The sequence below is a fragment of the Macrosteles quadrilineatus genome, unplaced genomic scaffold (genome assembly GCF_028750875.1).
Source record: "Macrosteles quadrilineatus isolate MER2022 unplaced genomic scaffold, UCM_ALF_1.0 Scaffold_1__1_contigs__length_201487025, whole genome shotgun sequence".
NCBI lineage: Eukaryota > Metazoa > Arthropoda > Insecta > Hemiptera > Cicadellidae > Macrosteles > Macrosteles quadrilineatus.
The window spans coordinates 94,533,827-94,554,343 of record NW_026542594.1 but is presented as its reverse complement, the minus strand read 5'-3'; the positions used below and the strand labels follow the sequence as shown (position 1 = coordinate 94,554,343).

General features: G+C 36.2%; 1 protein-coding gene across 3 annotated transcripts in view; it reads left to right on the top strand.

The window, feature by feature from the left end:
• Positions 1 to 20,517, top strand: part of LOC128989887 (syntaxin-1A-like) — a 71,607-nt gene that overhangs the window by 7,925 nt on the left and 43,165 nt on the right. For all 3 annotated transcript variants that reach the window (XM_054412209.1, XM_054412125.1, XM_054412037.1), the window contains exon 2: positions 18,758 to 18,820. In XM_054412209.1, coding sequence (XP_054268184.1) covers positions 18,758 to 18,820 — 63 coding nt within the window. The remainder of the gene's footprint in view (positions 1 to 18,757; positions 18,821 to 20,517) is intronic.

Sequence of the window (20,517 nt, the reverse complement as noted above, 5' to 3'; positions counted from 1 at the left end):
AACTTTTGAGCCAAGATTGCGTTTTTGAAGCTGTTAATGCGATTCAATACAGGGATCATTACATTCGTGATGCTTTTATCGTCATACATACGACAGAGACTATTTGAAAATAAAACTTTAGACCTAGCTGAAGCAGTGGATCAGTCTAGAGCTCTTGAAATGGCTCAAGCTCAAGTCGAGAGCTATCCAAAATCTATGTACGGAATGCAAACTTGTGCAACGAATGAATTGGCAAAGCAAGCTTGTCAGTACGAATTCCCACTACAACAAAAGGAAGAAGCGACTGTTTCCGCTATTAAAAATGTTGATGGCAAGTGTTATTTTTGTGGGCATGATAGACACTCTAGAGATCGCTGTCCAGCCAGAGAAGCAAGTTGTGGGAAATGTAACAAGACAGGGCATTATGCGAGAGTCTGTAAAAGTAATCCAACTCAACATTTTAAAGTAAAACAGAAGACGTCTAGTACATCAGCTGCACTAATAGCAACTACACATAATACATCTATATTGAAGGACTCTACAGTTGAAGCTAAAGTGAATGGCCTGAAAGCAAATTGCTTAATAGACACCGGGAGTACATCAAGCTTTGTAAACTTGAAGTTTGTTCAGTTAAACAAAATTAAAATGTATAATGAAAGTGGACAAGTATCACTAGCTGCTTCTAATATGAAATCAAACGTCCACGGGTTTGTTAAAATCAACCTAAATCTGTTGAATCACAATTACAACAATTTTAAGTTGACTGTTCTTGAAGATCTTTGTACTGACGTGCTTATCGGACATGATATCATGGAACTCCACTCAAATATACAGGTTTGGTTTGGAGGTAAGAAACCTCCTCTGTTGGTGTGCTCCTGTGCCAAAGTTGAACCACCCAAACTATTCTGCAATTTAACTCCAGATTGTAAGCCAATAGCCACAAAATCACAACGTTACTCAGATATGCAATTTATAAAACAAGAAATGGAAAGACTACAGACTGAGGAGATCATTGAACCTAGTTCGTCACCTTGGCGTGCACAAGTGTTGGTTGTTACAAACGACAAAGGGAAGAAGCGACTGTGTGTGGACTATTCGCAAACGATAAACAAATTTACTCTGTTAGACGCCTATCCCTTACCAAACATAGATGATCTAGTATCTACTGTAGCGACGAACAAGGTTTTTAGTGCCATTGATCTAAAGCAAGCATACTATCAAATACCAATTTCTGACGAAGAGAAGAAGTACACTGCTTTTGAGGCTGCTGGTCGTCTTTTTCAATTCAGAAGAATCCCATTTGGCGTAACCAACGGGGTGGCATGTTTTCAAAAGACCATGGACCAAATCATTAGAAAAGAAAAACTGAATGGAGTGTATGCCTATCTGGATTATTTGACCGTATGTGGAAAGGATCAAAAGGATCATGATGAGAATCTAAGAACATTTTTAGATGCTGTAACTAAGTATGGACTTGTAATCAACAACGAAAAGAGCAAGTTCAACCAGTCTTCAATAACCTTGTTGGGACATTTAGTTTCCCATAACTCTATTCGACCTGATCCAGATCGGCTAGAATCTCTACTGTCACTTCCTGTGCCCAAAGACCAAGTTTCACTAAAGCGAGTCCTAGGATTTTTCACTCACTATTCAAAATGGATACATCGGTTTTCTGATAAAATAAGAAACCTGACACAAGTCAATTCTTTTCCTTTGTCACAGGAAGCGGTTGCAGATTTTGAAGCCCTCAAACTTGACATTGCAAACTCAGTAATTACTCCTAGGAATGGGCAAGAGCCACTGGTAGTGGAGACTGAAGCATCTGACATAGCCGTGGCAGCAACTTTGAGTCAAGATAATCGGCCAATTGCTTTTTTCTCACGGACTCTAAACAAATCTGAGAAGCTGTATTCAGCTGTTGAAAAAGAAGCCGTTGCCATTGTCGAAGCCCTTCGAAAAGACTTTGAAAATTCAGATAGAGGTTCATCTTTCATGTCGCGAGAGCTGACGGACTTTCTTCACAAGTACGGAGTAGCTACAAGTCATACGACACCTTATAACCCTAGAGGGAACTCTCAGATTGAACGCTTCAATGGAACAATATGGCGAACCATCCTACTAGCTTTGAAAAACCACAACCTGCCAGTTGCTGCATGGGAAGAAGTATTACAGGAGGCACTTCACTCAGTCAGATCTCTTTTATGCACTGCGACAAACTGCACACCGCACGAAAGATTCTTTATACATAGCAGAAGATCTACCAATGGAGACTCCTTACCATCTTGGCTATCCGCTCCTGGTCCTGTCCTGCTTAGAAAGTTTGTAAGATCTAATAAATATGATGACCTTGTGGAGCCAGTTCAACTTTTGGAATCAAATCCACAGTACGCTCTCGTCAGAAGAAGAGATGGGTCAGAATCACAAGTATCCCTGAGACATCTTGCACCCGCTAGCCTACCTCCTGGTGATCTACCTCATGAAGACAACACTACTGAGAGAGAGATTGTTGAAAATATAAATTCAGACATTGACCACAATGAAGTTCAAAATGAAACTCAACAAACGGTATCTCAGACCCCAACTTCAGAGACGGCTGTGGGGGAACTACTAACTACGTCCAAAGAGGAATGTCAAGCCTCCGTCATATCTAAAGGATTACATATGCTATACCTACCTTGAAAACTAGTGGGGGAGAATGTGGTGATGTGAACATTATCACCTGATAATATTTATTATTTGATTTGTTTGTAAATATTGTATTTGTTCTTAACTAAAACATGGTTGTAATTTTGAATGAATAAAAGCCATACTTTTGGTTTACTAAGTCTTTCTTACAACATGAACTCAATTGAAACTGAGAAATTAACCGACTAAAATTGGTAATATTTTATCAGTAGTGTACTGGGTATTCAATTTTTATTTTTTTAAAGTTCTTAATTGAGCGGAGCGAGCGAAGCGAGCGAAGCTCTTTGGGATCAACTTCAATGCAAACAATATAACACCATCACTCAATAACGGCTGAACACATTTCAGCCAAACTTAACAAGACTACTTAGACTAATAATGAGATGGTTTGTAAACAAACAAATTTCAATTAGATAATGCTAATGCAATTTAAAACGAACTTAAAATTTAAAATTTTTAACATTAGGCTTATGGGACTAAAGTAGCTATGACAGTTTTTTTGTTTACAAGAAAAATGTAAACAAGAGAATCATAAGGTATTTCTGAACTTTCTATACTTTTCTTTTAAACGATTTTAAACCATTCCTATGATTTTAATAAACAAGAAAATGCCGTTAAAACATTTTTTTAAGGCACGGAATTCACTGAAAATCGAGAAAATATACGGAACTACTTTCTCAATGCGCGGAGCATAAACAAGGAGCGGAGGGATACGGACCGGTGACTACTTTCTTGGGAACCTATTTGTGTTGCCAGCTGATTAGAAACAGCCAATGTTACAAATCAGGATTTAATAAGCGATATATCGAACCGCATCGAAATCGGTATTTAATCCGATAATACCTCATAGGTTATATTATGTTGAATTACATCGACGGTACAGTAAGTTATTACACTTATTGATAAAACGCAGATTGAACACTGATCTAATTTAGGCATGTGGGGAGGTAGGTCGGTGTTTATGAGTATTCGTGACTACATTAAGTGTTTTGAAGTAAGGTTAGATTAGGAAGGTAAAGTGTAGGTTATAGGTAGGTGATCGGGTTGTTTATTTGTGTTGCACCATATAATTTTTATCTTTTGGAATGGAATAGTTGGTTAAGGTTAAACGGGGAAACGATTTCAAAAATGCTTGCATATGGTCTTAACTTAACAAACCATCTACAGTATTCTAGCTTTGACTTTATATAAAGTCAATGATTCTAGCAAATTATTACATACTGACCAAAAGAAAAGAGAACATTTGGATTTGGACCTTTGACCATAGCAAAACTAACATATAATTTATGGAATGTGAAAAGTTGTATATCATTATATACTATTCTGTAATATTAATAATTGTTCGGCAAATCCTCATTTTAATGGCTCGGCTGAAAATGGAATCTGCATTTTGTGAAACAGTAATTTGGTAACAATTTAGTCATTTCAAATGTTGATAACAGTAGCCTATCCTATATAAATACTGTTATTTGATTGCCAAGCCACGGACTATACATACGTCCAGTTACAACCGTAATAAGTAAACCTGCGCTTATAGAAGTACACTTTTAACCATGGTATGGATAATTGTCTAGGCCTGTCCAGAAGTAGGCTACTAATTCCTAATTATATTATCTAAATTGTATATTTCAGGCATGTCTTCCCTACTTATTATATTATTCTGTTTTCACTTAAATCAGCTGAATGCGATGTTTACTTATTACTTATGTTTATGCCTACATTTCAGCCATCTTATTTTATTGTTCAATAAGTTATTCTTTTTGCAGTTTTTACGTTTTTACACATTGAAATACATGACTGATATACCCATGACTGATATTCAGTTTATTTTAGTCTTTTAAAGGTGTTTTACATTTGAGTCTTACATTAAAATAGCCCTACATTTTTCGTAGGCCTATGTTTTATCTTTGACTATCAATACAACTAGACATTCCATCCCCATGTTGAATTTGTAGCCAACATTTTCATCAAAATCTACTGTATTCAATGGCCAATGGTATTATTAAGGCCAGTATTAAAATGCCGTCGCTAAATCATCCTAATAATGGCAGAAGACCTACATTCCAGTTACATTACAATCATATCCTCCATCAAGAATACTTGGTATTAACAATCATAAATTATTTCCAGCAAAGAAAGCTGAGTTTAACCGATGTTTATGCTGCACAGTTGAATTTAAATGTCACATTTCCTCTCCTGTTGTTATATAATACTCGTTTTTTAATAGGTACTGTTTTTTTTTAAACTTAAATACTTTAACCAATTGTAAGGGTGGAAAATGAAGTCCAATGTTTTTGTTGTAGGCTACAGTTGAATTTGAATGTTAAATTTGCTTTCTCTTTTTTATACTTTAATGCCCTTTTTGGATGTTAATATCAAATTCCAACTACTGTAATATTTTCCTGGTCAAAACTACCATAATGCACTTCTCGAAGAGGTAAATTTGAATTATTATAATTTTAATCTTTAAAACCAGCATTAGTAAATAAATCTATTGACCTTTTTACATTTAGTTACTTATACAAATATCAAATCACGTTTGTTCCGCTCAACTGGCTTTCACCTCTCTGAAAGCAACCCTAGTTAAAGTGTAAGTGAACAGTTATTATGGACGTATGGTGATAATTTTTCATAAAGCACCAAGTTTGAAATATTTTTTAAAAACAAAATATTGATACTGAAAGCACACAAATATAAAAATTGAAAAATGACTACGTACAGTACACCATTAAAACGTCAAAATAAAATACTGTACCTAAAGCTTCAATAATAGTATGTTTGGCTTGCAATGTTGTACTGGAGATGTAAGATGATCTTGTGTTTGGTCTTTGCATCATCGGTAATTCAAGTCCCTGAGTCAGATCATCAGTCTCAGTTATGCTCTGCCAACCATGACTATTGCAAGGCTTTCATTCAGTTATTTATATAATCCTCTAATCTATTCTCACACCAAAGGTCATTCACTTTTAGACTTTCCCCTTTAAGGTACCCCTACTTGATTTTGTGCATCAAGCATCAAAAAGCTAGTGGAAAACATGTTCTGTACATAACTACATTAGCCATGAATTTCTGCCTGGATCATAGATACTAATGTTCTGTAATTGACACGATTCAGCAACAATCTGCATGAGCATTGTTTATGATTTTACATGTTCAAAATACCCACACAGTACAGTATGGGCCATATTTCAAAACAAGTTAATTACTTCTGTGACTCACAAGTCAACAAGTTAATCATCATTGTAGGCAATTACAATTTAAATATTAAGGTGGAAAGGTTTTCTATTTGTAAATGAAATTAAATGAAATTAAATTAAATGAAATATGCTTTATTGTCTTTTGAATTTTAACAAATTATTGACAATGTCATGATACAGCTAAACAAACTTATAGCACAGTCAGTTAATAATTAATTAAATACTTAGAGCTAACTAAAAAAGGAGACATATACAATACTTGTAAAACAAAAAATTACAACTGAAGAATCTTATTGTTAAAAAATCTTCCAAACTATAAAATGGGTTATTGGTCAGCCAACAATAAAATTTATTCTTGAAATCCTTTATAGTATATAATTTAATTATGGATTCAAGAAAGTTATACACTTTAAGTGACAAAACTATGTGACTATTTAGAGTTTTACTTAAACGATGGAATTCTATTGAGGTATGGTTCTTATTTCTGGTATTATGATTATGAGTATTGTGTCTAAATTTTAAAAGATGTTGATTTTCCAAGATATAAACTATTAAGTCATAAATATACACGTTAATAATAGTAGGAATTTGAAGATTTTTAAAAAGTGGCTTGCTGTGGTCTCTCGAGCCTTTATATAACTTTAAGATAACTCTAACCGCTTTCTTTTGCCAAACAAGAATTTCCTCTACCCTAGCACAATTGCCCCAAAAAATCAGCCCATACCTGAAAATGGATTGAAAATATGAAAAAATGCTGTTCGGACATAATTTAGTGGAATGCATTTTTTCAGACAGCCTAGTAAAAATATTACACGAGGAAGTCTGGTATTTAAATAGTCTATATGTGAATCCCATGTTAGCTGACTATCTACATAATTATATTCCCAAGAACTTTGCTGAAAAAACTGTATTAACCTTATCACTGTTCTCAAACTACTCTCTTGAATTATTATTTAAGGAAAATATTAATTTTTGTGATTTTTCTTTGCTAAGCAAAAGTCCATTACCATGAAACCAATTTCGTGCATTATTTAATGTTTCATCAGCCAATTTTTCAAGTTCTATATAGTTTTTACTTGTACATAAAAAAGTAGAATCGTCTGCGTACAGAATGGTTTTACAATCAACAGAAGAGGGTAGATCATTTGTATAGATTAAGAAAAGAAGGGGACCAAGGACTGAACCCTGTGGTACTCCCCATTCAACTGACACTTCATCTGACCATCTTCCTTTTATACAAACTGCTTGTTTCCGATTTTGCAAGTAGCTTCTTAAAAAAGATAATGGAGGGCCATCAAATCCATAGTACTGTAATTTAGAGATGAGAATACAGCTGTCAACAGAGTCGAATGCTTTACTGAGGTCACAGAAGGTGGCCTGAGCATAAGTTTTATTTTCAAAAGAGAGATGAACTTGCCTGACTAGATCGTCCAATGCATTGAAAGTAGATTTTCCTTTTCTAAAACCGTATTGATTGTTGTTAAAGATATTGTGTATTTTAAAATAATTTTTGATTTGATCGTAAATAATTATTTCCATTAGTTTTCCCAATACAGGTATAATTGAAACTGGTCTATAGCTCTGAGGTTGGTCCTTAGGGCCTTTTTTGTAAATGGGACAGACTCTAGAGACTTTGAGTAAATTAGGAAAAACCCCTTCTGATAAAAGATTATTTATGCATATTGCCAATGGATTAGCCAAAGAGTCAATAATTACTTTTAATATGTTGTTTGACATATTGTACACATCCACACTAGCTGATCTTTTCATCCTTTTAGTGGCACTAAGAATATCACTAGGTGTGATGGCTGACCAACAAAATTTATTACAACTATCAATTTCATGTTAAAAAAAAAAATCATTATAAGAAGTGATTATACCTTGAGTCTTAATACTTTCTTTGATCTTGTCTACACTGTCAAAAAAAACAATTGAAAGTATTTGGCTCAATTTGCAAATCAGCTGTTTTTTTTAATTTCACAGTTATTTTTTATTACCTCCCATGCGGCTTTACATCTGTTATTACTTTCTTCTATGTACTTAACATTGTTTTCTAGCTTTGCTTCATTTAAACAGTTTTTATATTGACATTTCAGTTTTAAATATTTACACCTTAGGCCAGTATTGTTCACATTTCCAGTATCTTTGAGCAAACCATACAAACACAATAGCCTTTCTTTAATTTGACCCAACTCTTTAGTATACCACCCCTTGTTCAGTTTGTTCAAATACTTAGGTTTGAACACGTTACATTTACTTGGGACCTTAAAATAATTAATATTGTTGATTAGTATATTAAATAAACATTGGAACTGTATATTACCACTACTAGAATACTTGGACATTAGAGATAACCAATCATAAGTAGGTAGACAATTTCAGAGACATGGTTTTACATGGCTTTTAATAGGTAGATAAAACTGAATGGGGTCTTTTGAGACTGAAGGAGATATATTATCTGTAACTAATGGCTCATCGTTCTTCTGCATATTAACAATAATTCCATCATGGTCCGAAAATGGAAATTTGAACAAACTTAAAAAAGAGAGCCTAGCAGATTTTTGGTATACAAACACATTATCTAGACAGTTTATGCCTCTAGTTGGTGAATTATATTTAAATGATACGGTAAAAGTTGTACTGTTTGAATAGATTTAACAAGTTTTTTACATTTCTTTTGCTTGTAGTAACATCAAAATTGTGGTTAAAATCACCACCGATAACAATATTGTAGTCGTTCCACTGAGTAATATAAGGTAAAAAAACATCCAAAATCCTTAAAAACTCCAAAGGTCTACCATTAGGCGAATGATACAAAGAAACAAATATAGTTTTTAAAGAATCTATAAATACGGATGAAACCTCAAAATCCAATTCCTGACAGAATTGGGTTACATCACACAATCTTGAGTTAAATTTAGTATGTACAAATATACAAGTATTCCCTCTTATATGTTTGATTCTATTGTAGGAGCTAGCACAATGAAAATTATAAGGAAAAGCTAATTTTAGCTTCCTTCAACCAGTGTTCAGAGAGGCAAATAACATAAATAATATTTGAGTTAATTAAAAAATTATCCAAAACTGAAACCTTGTCTTTTAAACCTTGGACATTTAAATATAAAATATTCAGACCATCATTTCGCCTTGATAAAGGTGTACCATTATGAGCAAGGACCCTGGATGTGTTAAATACAAGGACTATTTACAGGACTAGTTACAGAGAGAGATACAGGAACACTTTTGGCACTTTCACTTGTACTCTGCTTTAGTGCCTCACAAAGCGTGATGTTGCCGGGCACTACACTATTACCTTGTACTACGGCTTCACTGAAGGAAAGGGGGCCCGTTGCAAGAACAGTGGAGGGGAATAAACAGGCACTACTTCTCACCGCACTAGACACATACACATCGCTGTTGGATTGATGTTGTAGGTCTGACGACCCCTGGTGTTGCTGGTGATGTGTCCTGTCATCAGTCTGCTTAACGTTGCCAGTGGGTAGGTCGCTGGATGCCTTGGGCTGATCTGGAGTTTGCTGGTCCTGACGTACCAGTTGTTGTAACCTCTTCACAAAAGTCGGAGTGGGACAGACCTCTTCTCAGCTGACTTTTTACTGCCTCCTTATGGACCACCACTGTAATCTGTGCACCTGTCTCTTTTTGAAGCATTAAAGCATGGTTGCATATAAAGTGTTCAAGTTTTATTTTATCCCTAGTACATCCCATTGGGGAGCATATAAGGTGTTTGAAGTTTCTAATCTTGAAATCTTCGGTCAAACTATGAAATGCTTTGTCTTATGTAGCACTTGAAGGTTTCTTAAAATACTCTTCTTTCGTGATTAAACTATAAATGCCAGATGTTTCACTAAATTTTTGATACGCAAGATTGGGTTTGATTAAGTCAGTAGATAATGGTTTACCAGAGAATTCCTTAAAAGTCACCGCTACGACTTCTGACATATTTTTCTCGTGGTATATGTCTGCTGAAATACAATGCGCAAATGCAGTGAATTCCTGTTTACTGTAGTCAGCTAAAATGATGGCCATATCTTCTTCCACCACTTGAATGCTTTTGGTGTTGTCATTCGTCTGTTTCCTTGAGCACATCGGTTTGCGTGACTTATGTGACTCATCCAATTTACAAACTATCCCCAAATCCTTAGACCCATTTAACCAGGAGGCGATACAATCGCAGACTATCTCTTTTCCGTTTGAGTTCAGGTGTAGTCCGTTCCTAGCGTAATGATCAATGGAATTTAATTTATGATTAAATATCAAAAACTTAATGTTATTTTCCAAAGACAAAGCCAACAATTCTGAGTTACAGGTCTCAATTTGAAAAAAACTTTCTACCATCAGCCATATGTAGGGCAGCTCCGTCAACACAATTTCACATTTGAAACTCCTAATGATGCTACATAGCTTAGCATACACCTGATTTTGGTGCCAGGAATCTGTTCTATTGGTACCACCAATAATTACAACTTTTCAGTAAACTTTGGTTTATGTTTTTCTAGTTCATGGAGTATATATATTAGGTGTGCTCCTGGGTAGTAGGTTGAAGTAACATTGTAGTGAGGAAGGCGTGGTCCCAGTAGGTTTGCAATGTCTCTCACTCGCATGGCTGTCTCCTGTTACGTAAAATGTGGGTTTTATTTTAGAACTATTCTGAGGTTTAGTTATATCATTCTTTGTATTCTTTATTGGAGTTGACGCCACCATTTCAAGAACAGATGGATCGTTGGTTTTGCTGGTTACCTCGAAAACATTTATTAATAACAAGCATTTATTTAAGTAATCCAAACAACAAATTTCAATTTGGTAAAAAAATCAATATTTTTAAAACATTAGTTTGACTTTCCATTTCAAAATGAGCACCATGTGTAAAGAAACAAGAAATAAATAGTTGCACTCAAGTATTAGATGATGTAATTTATTTTGGGGTAAGGCCCACATCACGTTCTTCTAAAAATGTTGCTTAGGTCTAGATGTCCAAAAAAAGTAAAAATAACTGTCAATAGCATTAATTGTTTTATTTTGTTTTTTTTTATTCACAACATCGAATAAAAGTTTTTTATACAACATGTCGATACATACGATTGCTTAGGCATAAAAAAGAAATGAAGTTTACAACTTTTACAACAGCTGGACTTTAACTCCCTAAGGACTAAATACCCTCGCCGCAGCAAACCTGCAGACTAAGCGAATTTCCATTTGCCTGATTGGATTTACACTAAAATGTCTCCTTAAAAATATCACATTTATTCCCTATTTAAATAACACTAGATAACCTGTAGCTCAAAATCGAGCAAAACCGAAACTTGTAAAATGTAAACATTTAACGTTCATTTGTCCGAGATTGGACTATCACAACGGTGGTACTACTACTATCCCCCCAAATGGTACCCATCAAATGTTCAATTGAGAGGTTGATGCAAGCGGTCATGTTCGCGTTCCCTCCAGCCACTCACAGTTCTTTGTCGTACTGGCGGCATTTGATTTTAAATTGAAATGAAATAAGAAAGTTAACCAAACAACAGAAAACACTATAAAGGAATTGGAATTTTGATACACATTGTAAATTACATGATAATATGGTAATGTAACGGATAACTGCCCTGTGAATAATCACTTTTAAACATTCACTTCATCACATCGAACTGTAACTACATAAATACGATGTAAGGAAAATCAATTTAACCATAGACAAAAAAAATTAAATATTTATTAAATATTTATTCTTAAAAACTTTGTTGTCTAGTATTGATAGGAAACTCTTCATTATGAACCAGACTTAGTTAACAGATTGAAACAAAATATAAATTCCAGCTTTGCTCTAGAAGTTTTAAGTCCTGCAGTCTGTGGTTAACCTTAAAAACTATTTCAAACTACGTCCATATGTTATTTGTAAACAAAGGGAAATGAGTTTGTTCAAATGTCAACAGATTCACCTTCCAAACTTTAGCCCTTAAGTGTACTTAGGTGGTGCCCTTTCTAAATATTCTCAGACGTATTTGCATATCTACGTGAAAATACCTTTAATTTGACACCTCAAACTTTAAAATCCATCAAGCCGTTATTGAGTTATGACTGTGAAAAGAAAACTGCTTGCGTATTAATATATAGATTAGTTTAATAAGTACTTAGGTTTGCTGCAACAGGGAGGGTAAAAAGAGGTGTTTTTTTTTGTTTTTTTTTTGTAAAATGTTAATGGTTTAGTATAAAATGAATGCATTTTCCAAATTTGATCAAAATATGTTCATAAACAAGCAAACTACAATAGTTTACTAGTTTACTTATTCTCCATGATAATAACATGGGCATTTTAAATTTACCTGTTGTGTTTGACTGACATTTTGCGAGGCATATCCTCGGCTCTGGGAGTAGCCTCGTCCTGGGAGGTGAAAAACCTAGCCCCCAAAGGGGAGGTAACTGCTCGGTGTTGGTATCGGCTTTTCAAGTAGGCCATAGTCATGGACGTCTGGTAAGCGCCAGCCCCTTAGGGGGAGCCTCCAGTGACATTCGTCCATCCAGGTTGGTCGGGTGTTTAGCTCTCGGAGAGGTAGAAGTGCAATCAATCTCCCATCTACCTGTGACTATGGTTCTTTGGGCTTCGGCCTGCTTGCTCTGTGCGACCAGCATTCTGTGTGGCATATCCTCAACTTTGAAAGTAGCCTTTCCTGGGGGTGAAATCGGGCAAGTACCCGTAAGCTCACGGGGACACTCTAGGGGAGCGTAACTTTCCGCAGTGTGAGGGCAACGGCTGGGCGCACTCCTTCAGCCAATCCCTGTCTCTGAGACCGGAAGGTATGGTTATCTAGAGTGTGGGGAGTTCTCCCTGGAACTTCAATTGAGCAAAGGGTGTCGCCACCTTTGGAGGATAGGTTCATCCGGGTGGGACCCACTTCTATTCCTGCCTCCTTTTGGGAAACCCTGATGGCCTGGCAGTGATGTTGGGCTGGACGGGCAAACGAAGTAGATCGGGTGCTGGGTTCAAGCCCGCTAGGGGTGTTCAGGGATCTATCGCCTTGGTCATCTCTGGTTTCCCAGCAACTTGGTAAGGCCTCGATCAGGTAGTGGTGTAAATAGGTGGTTGGGGTTCCCCCCATCAGCTTGCTGGTGGTCCCCTTCTTCCTGGCTTTGATGGCGGGCTCTGCCTGTCAGGGATTGGATAGGTCCCGAGTGTTGCTTGCACTAAATGCGTCAGGGCATTCCATTATGGTCCTTCTGGGTTTTGTACCTGGGGGAACCTAGGTGGAGTGACGCTTAAACAAGTAGCCGGTGTCCCTGGTTAGGATTGAGGGGAAACCCTCTCTCCGAAGGGTTGCTTCGGCAGCCGGTGAGCCTGATGACCTTAAGTCATTCTCCCATGATGTGCCAAAGGTTGGTGCATTAGCTTCGGCCTACATCATGGGGCCCGGGATGTTAATTATAGGTACCGGGCTTGCAGTCAGGGAGCTTCATGCTCTCATGACAAAACAAAATGAAAAAAAAAATGGAAATGGTGTTATGCAATCAATGCCACCCATGGCGTGAAGAGTTCCATGTCCATAAAGTGTTTAACGTTGAAATCCGCGTTGTCGAAAACATACTGAACGTAAGCTCTGTCATCTATTGAAGGTATCAGCTATCGAAGTCTCATAATTGACGACCTTCTTGTATGTCGAGCAAACTCCGAGCTACGATAGAATGTCTAACAGCAACTTCAAGCCATACCGTCTGTGAAGGTCGAGCAGCAGGGGCGACATGAAGGATCGTGGTCGAGCTGCAGCAATAATTGCATGAGCTATATAAGTTGTCTCCTCTTTATTATATTTATATTTAACCAATTCCAAAGTCTAAGCATTGTGGGCGGCAAGAAATTTCAATAGGGTTAATGGCTTAAACAAGTCCATTACAAAAAAGAGAAAAAGCTTATTTTGTAAATATTTTGTATATTTATATCAATTATTTAAGATGGGGACGCCACTATGTGCGTATTTTAACCAAATTTTAGTGAAGGATGAGTAGGAATAAGTGGCGCGATCTTGTAGTCTTGTTAGTGACTAAGGCCAACATGTTCCTTAGACACAGATGTTAATTAATAGACCATACAGCTAATGGCAACTAAGGGACTTACAGTTTATAGTGGAATCCGAAAAACATTTTTTCCTTGTACTTGTAAATAATGAATTGGTCTAATTATTAGGATAGTACTGCGGATTGTCGTAGTACTCACTAGTGCGGACGTTAATCCACACCAGGGAGCATCACATCCACCGTGCATGCCTATGAATATCCACAATTCGTAAAAAAAAGGGGGGACATAACCGTATATATATATCATTATTATAGATATTTTTATGTTAATATAAATAAAATGTGTGCTTAGAACATAATAAACTCTTTTAATTATATATTACCCTCATACATGAGTCCAAAACGTTTAATTTGAGACATAAATAAGGCCTTTCGGACAATTACTTCAAAAGATACAGCAAGAAATCAAAATTTACAAGATGGCGGCTGTTCCCCAACTGCGATTTCTTGGGACTTCGTGTGGGCCACTCAGGACATTGTTTTGAACATTTCCACCAATTTTCAGCCTGTTATCAATTTTGTCCGGGTCATTACCTAATTGCACTGGACTATTAACCATTTCTTCTACAATGAAAACCCGGACCTGTTAATAATAACAGAACATGGACTATCAAAGGAAAACCTTGCTACAACCTGCATTGAGGGCTATACTCACTTATTGGAGGATACACAAGAAAAGGCCACATTAAAGGAGGAGTTGCTGGATACGTGAAGAAAGGCCAGGAAAAGGAAATAACACTTGTTGAAACGAGCTGAATCAGAACTCATGTGTGAAACAGCCCTCTTTGAGATAAAGAAAAAAAAAACAAAATACTGGTACTTGGTGTCTACAGACCACCCAAGGCAAAACTAGACAGCTCAATAGAAGTTCTAACTGAACAACTTAACAGAATGATGAACTCAAACAAAGAAACCGTAATCATGGGAGACATCAATGTGGACAATCTTATTGAAAATAGCGACAACACGAAACTACAAGAACTACTTACTACATACGGCATCGTGAGAATGAACATCCCTCCCACGCAAATCACAAGTGAAACAGAAACATCAATAGACTGGATCTGTACTTACATAGGCCTACATCCTGAGAATATACAAACTTCTATCATCCTGACAGGCTTATCTTACCAACAGCTGGGGGTCCTCCCCCGGAAAATTTTGCAGTTTTGAAACAAAAAAAGAGGGGCTAAGCTTATTTTAATTGTCAAAAGCACTTTGAATAAAAACAAAATTATGAGTAAAATTTATTTAAATTCAGGCAGAAAATTGATGAAACTAACAATTATTGACAACAGACAGAAACATAATACGAGGCATGTTTTTTAAGTAAGTACCGTTTTCAAATTTCTCCGTTCCAGCGCTGCGATTTTCATTTTTGACATTTGTGCTGTGTATGTGCATCTATTGGCAAGCCTGCGCCAGAAATTCGGCAACAATCGGACGTGTTTACATCCGGTTTCGAGCATTCGAAATGGTGCCGCCAATTGAGACTACCGCCGACCGTCAAGTGCGCGCTTTAATTAGATTTTTAAGTGCTAAAGGTGTGAAAGCCATGGAAATTCATTGACAGATTAGTGAAGTGTATAGCGAGAACTTTTTGAGTTACGGAATGGTACGCAAGTGGGTAAAAGGGCATTTAAAGACGGCCGCATCAACGTTCATGATGAGTAACGCACCAATTCATCAGTAATGATAGATGGCCGGCGGCCGCCCCGTGCATTGCTCATCATAAACGTTGATGCGGCCGTCTTTAAATGCCCTTACCCACTTGCGTACCATTCCATCACGACTTATGTTCTCACCAAACACTTCGCTAATCTGGCGATGAATTTCAATGGCTTTGATGCCATTGAAATGTCAATGTCCGATTGATGCCAAATTTCCGGCGCAGGCTTGCCAATAGATGCACATACTAGCACAAATTTCAAAAATGCCAATCGCAGCGCTGGAACGGAGAAATTGAAAAACGGTACTTACTTAAAAAACATGCCTCGTAATATGTTGATAAGTTAGTCATCTAAGAAACGTGATCAATAGTTTCATGGTGTATTAATATTATTAGCGAATTTCCCTATAGGGAAGTAGCTATTACCGTCTCATGGTAAGACCTAGGCCCGGGACTGATTTACGTTTTCATTTTGATGTCCTCATAGAGGCCAAAGACACCATTCGTTCAAATTTTAGCGAATTTCCCATATAGGGAATAAGCTATTACCGTAGTACTCATGGTAAGACCTGGACGCGGGACCGATTTTTTTTTTCGTTTTGAGGTCCCTAGAGGCCAAAAACACCATCCGTTCAAATTCATCTATTATTTCTTTTACATTTATGACAACAGCTAATTTGCAACCAAAAGGTGAGTGAGCGTAGCGAACGAACTTCAACCTGGAGGCGAGTGAGCGTAGTGAACGAGCTAACCTGAAGGCAAGTGAGCGCAGCGAACGAGCTCCAACCTAAAGGTGAGTGAGCTTAGCGAACGAGCCCCAACCCAAAGGTGAGTGAGCGTAGCGAACGAACTTCAACCAGGACGTGATTGAGCGATGCGAACGAGATCATCTTGAAAATTAAACGTAACGGTATATATATATATAAATATATAAATATATATATATATATACTAGCTGACCCGGCGAACTTCGTATCGCCTAAGTTATAGGTTTCCCCTAAGACAGACCGATGGAAAGAAAGTACCGTTACGTTTAATTTTCAAGATGATCTCGTTCGCATCGCTCAATCACATCCTGGTTGAAGTTCGTTCGCTACGCTCACTCACCTTTGGGTTGGAGCTCGTTCGCTGCGCTCACTTGCCTTTAGGTTGGAGCTCGTTCGCTACGCTAACTCGCCTCCAGGTTAGCTCGTTCGCTACGCTCACTCGCCTCCAGGTTGAAGTTCGTTCGCTACGCTCACTCACCTTTTGGTTGCAAATTAGCTGTTGTCATAAATGTAAAAGAAATAATAGTGCTGCACCCTGTTGGTAATCCTTGTAACTTTAATGCTATTGAACATCATAGAACAGAACCAACTTGTTTAATTGAAACAGCTGTTAAGATTCATTAATTCCATTTCTCATAAGGTTAACATGGGAAACTCCAGAGCCACTGGGGCGGAGCCCTTTTAAGAATTTCGAAACGGGAAATAGTTTACGTCCGATTCGCATACCTACAGAATTTACACACCAAATTTCATAACGATCGGTGAAGTCGTTCCGGAGGAGTTTGCAGACAAACACTGTGACACGAGAATTTTATATATTAGATATGTGTCCGTCAGCATGATAACTCAAGCAAAAATGATCCGATTTTGATGAAATTTGGTACAAACGTGTAATCCTACGTTTATTCGAACGAGTTCGCGATCCAGCATGATCGGACCATGTGAACGGGTGTTTACGGGGGGTTTTATGGGGTAAAAATAGGTTTTTCCCATTTTTGACCCAAAAAACTTAAAATTTTGCAATTTATTTCCAAACCATTTTGTAGAGCTTAAAAAAACAAATAATTTAGTATATTGAAGCGTTATTATGCGCCTAACGGTTACGGAGAAAATTACAAAAAATTGTAAATTTAAAATTCCCATGTTATTCTTATGGAGAATAAGTAAACTGTTGTAGTTTGCTTGTTTATGAACATATTTTGATCACATTTGGAAAATGTTTTTATATCTTACTAACTATTAACATTTTACAAAAAAAAAAACAATTTTACCCTCCCTGATGCAGCAAACCTAAGTACTTGTTAAACTAATTCTATTTAAATCCGGAATAAATGTTATATTTTTAAGTAGACATTTCAGTGTAAATCCAATCAGTCAAATGGAAATTCGCTTAGTCTGCAGGTTTGCTGCGGCGGGGGTATTTATATATCTATATATATATATATATGTGTGTGTGTCCATCCGCACGATAACTTGAGTAATTTTTGTCCGATTTTGATAAAATTTGGTTTGAAGGTGTAAAGCGAGATAAACTTGAATGAGTTCGCGAACCAGCATGATCGGACTATGGGAACGGGGTTTTATGGGGTAAAAATAGGTTTTTCCTATTTTTGACCCTAAAAACACAAAATTTCACAATTTATTTTTAAACCATTTTGTAGAGCTTAAAAAAGCAAATAATTTAGTATATTGAAGCGTTATTATGCGCCTAATTGTTACGGAGAAAATTCAAAAAAATTGTAATTTTAAAATTCCCATGTTATTCTTATGGAGGATAAGTCAACTGTTGTAGTTTGCTTGTTTATGAACATATTTTGATCAAATTTGGAAAATACATTAATTTCTTACTAAACCACAGTACCTTTTAACATTTTACATGAAAAAAAACTTTTTTACCCTCCCTGTTGCAGCAAACCTAAGCACTCATTAAACTAATTCTGTTTAAATAGGGAATAAATGTGATATTTTTAAGGAGACATTTTAGTTTAAATCCAATCAGGCAAATGGAAATTCCCTAAGTCTGCAGGTTTGCTGCGGCGGGGGTATTTTTGTTATTAGATTTAAGACCAAATTCTCTTGTACAACATTTAGACCTATAGCAATGAATACGGTTGTATTCATAGCCTATAGATTATAACAGTTTAATTTGGTTTTTAAATAAAACACAAGTAATTAAGTCTTAGTAATAAAGCAAATCAATTGTTATTATCAATAAAATAATTTGACGCAATTAATTTAAATGTGCAAATGAGACACTAAAAAAGAATATTTTTGTTTCAAATTACTATAGAAGAATAGGCAAGATTTTTGTCTGCCATGCTTTTTAGGATTTGACAGGAGAAAATATTTGTATGTGTATATTAAATAAAAAAAATTTCCAGGGTCAAGCAGAAATAAGAAGTGGCCTTGGCAATGGGAACTATGCTGGTAGCTCCACTGAACAGGTGATAAGACATCCATCTTAAAATATATAATATTCACTTAGAATAACATATTCGAAACATAAAGTACGCTGCTGTATTAAAATCACTTTTAATATCTATATATTAATTTGAAACTGTTTCCCTTTGTGACAGCTAATTTGAGAGAACGGCTGGGCGTAGAAACTTGGTAGAGGTGTCTAAAGAAAGGTCTTGGTCTGTAGATGAGCCATCAAAAGAGAAACGTGGTAAATTCCTTCGGGGCTCTGCCCCAGTGGCCTTTAAATTCCCATCCCATGTTATTCTTATGGAGGAAAAACGGGGTTTTGTCACAGCTAATTTGAGAGAACGGCTGAGTGTAGAAACTTGGTAGGGGTGTCTAAAGAAAGGTATTGGTCTGTAGGTGAGCCCTCAAAAGAGAAACAAGGTAAATTTCCTTGGGGCTCTGCCCCAGAGGCCTTTAAAGTTCACTCAGCAGTTTTGTTTACATTACGACCATATGGATAATTTTACACTACTTTTAATGAACCAGCTGTTAATATTAAAATTGTATTTAAAAGTCTACTGAAACTGTCAAAATTAAATGTTTACACATTATTATTTATGATTTAAAACTGATTCTCCACTGCATGGCAAGTTTTTATGGTTTCAACAAAATGATGAATTTATGATACCTTTTAAATGTTTTGTTCAAAAATCTATCCTTTATTGCTCTTAACAAATTTGAAATTTTGAAATCAGTGTGACATATCAGTTTCAAAGGAACATATAATTATTCCTTATCGGGTTAGCTTATACATATTGTAAGGTTCAAGAATATTATTGAATTCAAGAAAGAAGACCAGAAATTCATCCATTGGTTTAAAAGTTTTCTATAATCGGGTTGAAAATTATGTTATAGATGAGTACATTGAGAATGAGAGCTGTGTTCAAGTTTTGGAATAGGCTATTTACGGAGTATGTTTCATCTATGGTTTTGGTGAAGTACGGTAGGTAAATTAATGTCAATTCACTAATTCAGGTATTAAAAAAAATGTGTACAGGATTTTTACTTTGATGTACACATCTAGCTAGGTCGAACAACGCCTCTAAACCTCACTACATACAACAAATTCTGAAACACAACAGTACCATCACATCTCATCGCATTTGCATCATTTGTTAGGTACCAAGGCTGGACTAGGTTATGGATTTGGTTCTGCAAATGTTTAAGATTTGTGGTCAAATTTCCTACAATTATGGTTCATTCCATCCACGAAATACATGCACAGCTTTATGTAATCGATATGGCCAAGTCAAAACGACCCCATTTAATCAATTAGCAAGTAAGTACAGGATGATTAAATACATGGGTCCATGTGGCAAGAGAAGGAGTTAAAATTGCTTGGATCGAAGTAAGAATGTTACTGCTTTCTGGATAATCAGATATTTTTATCGAATAAAAAACTGATTTAATATGCTAATAAAATTCTGTATGTTTATAACCAAAGATGAAGATTCACTTATAAATCTGAATACAATCTGAATGATTTTCCTAAAGCAGATGGAATTAGTCGTTAGTAATATTGACTCTTTCCGTAACATGATAGACTAATTATATGAACTCCTTCTCCCATGTAGTGAAAGTGACTTTGACATGAAACAAACTCATGAACAAACATTTATAAGACTTCTAAAAAACCTTTTGGGCAACCTAAAGCCGATAAAAAGGTAGGAAATAT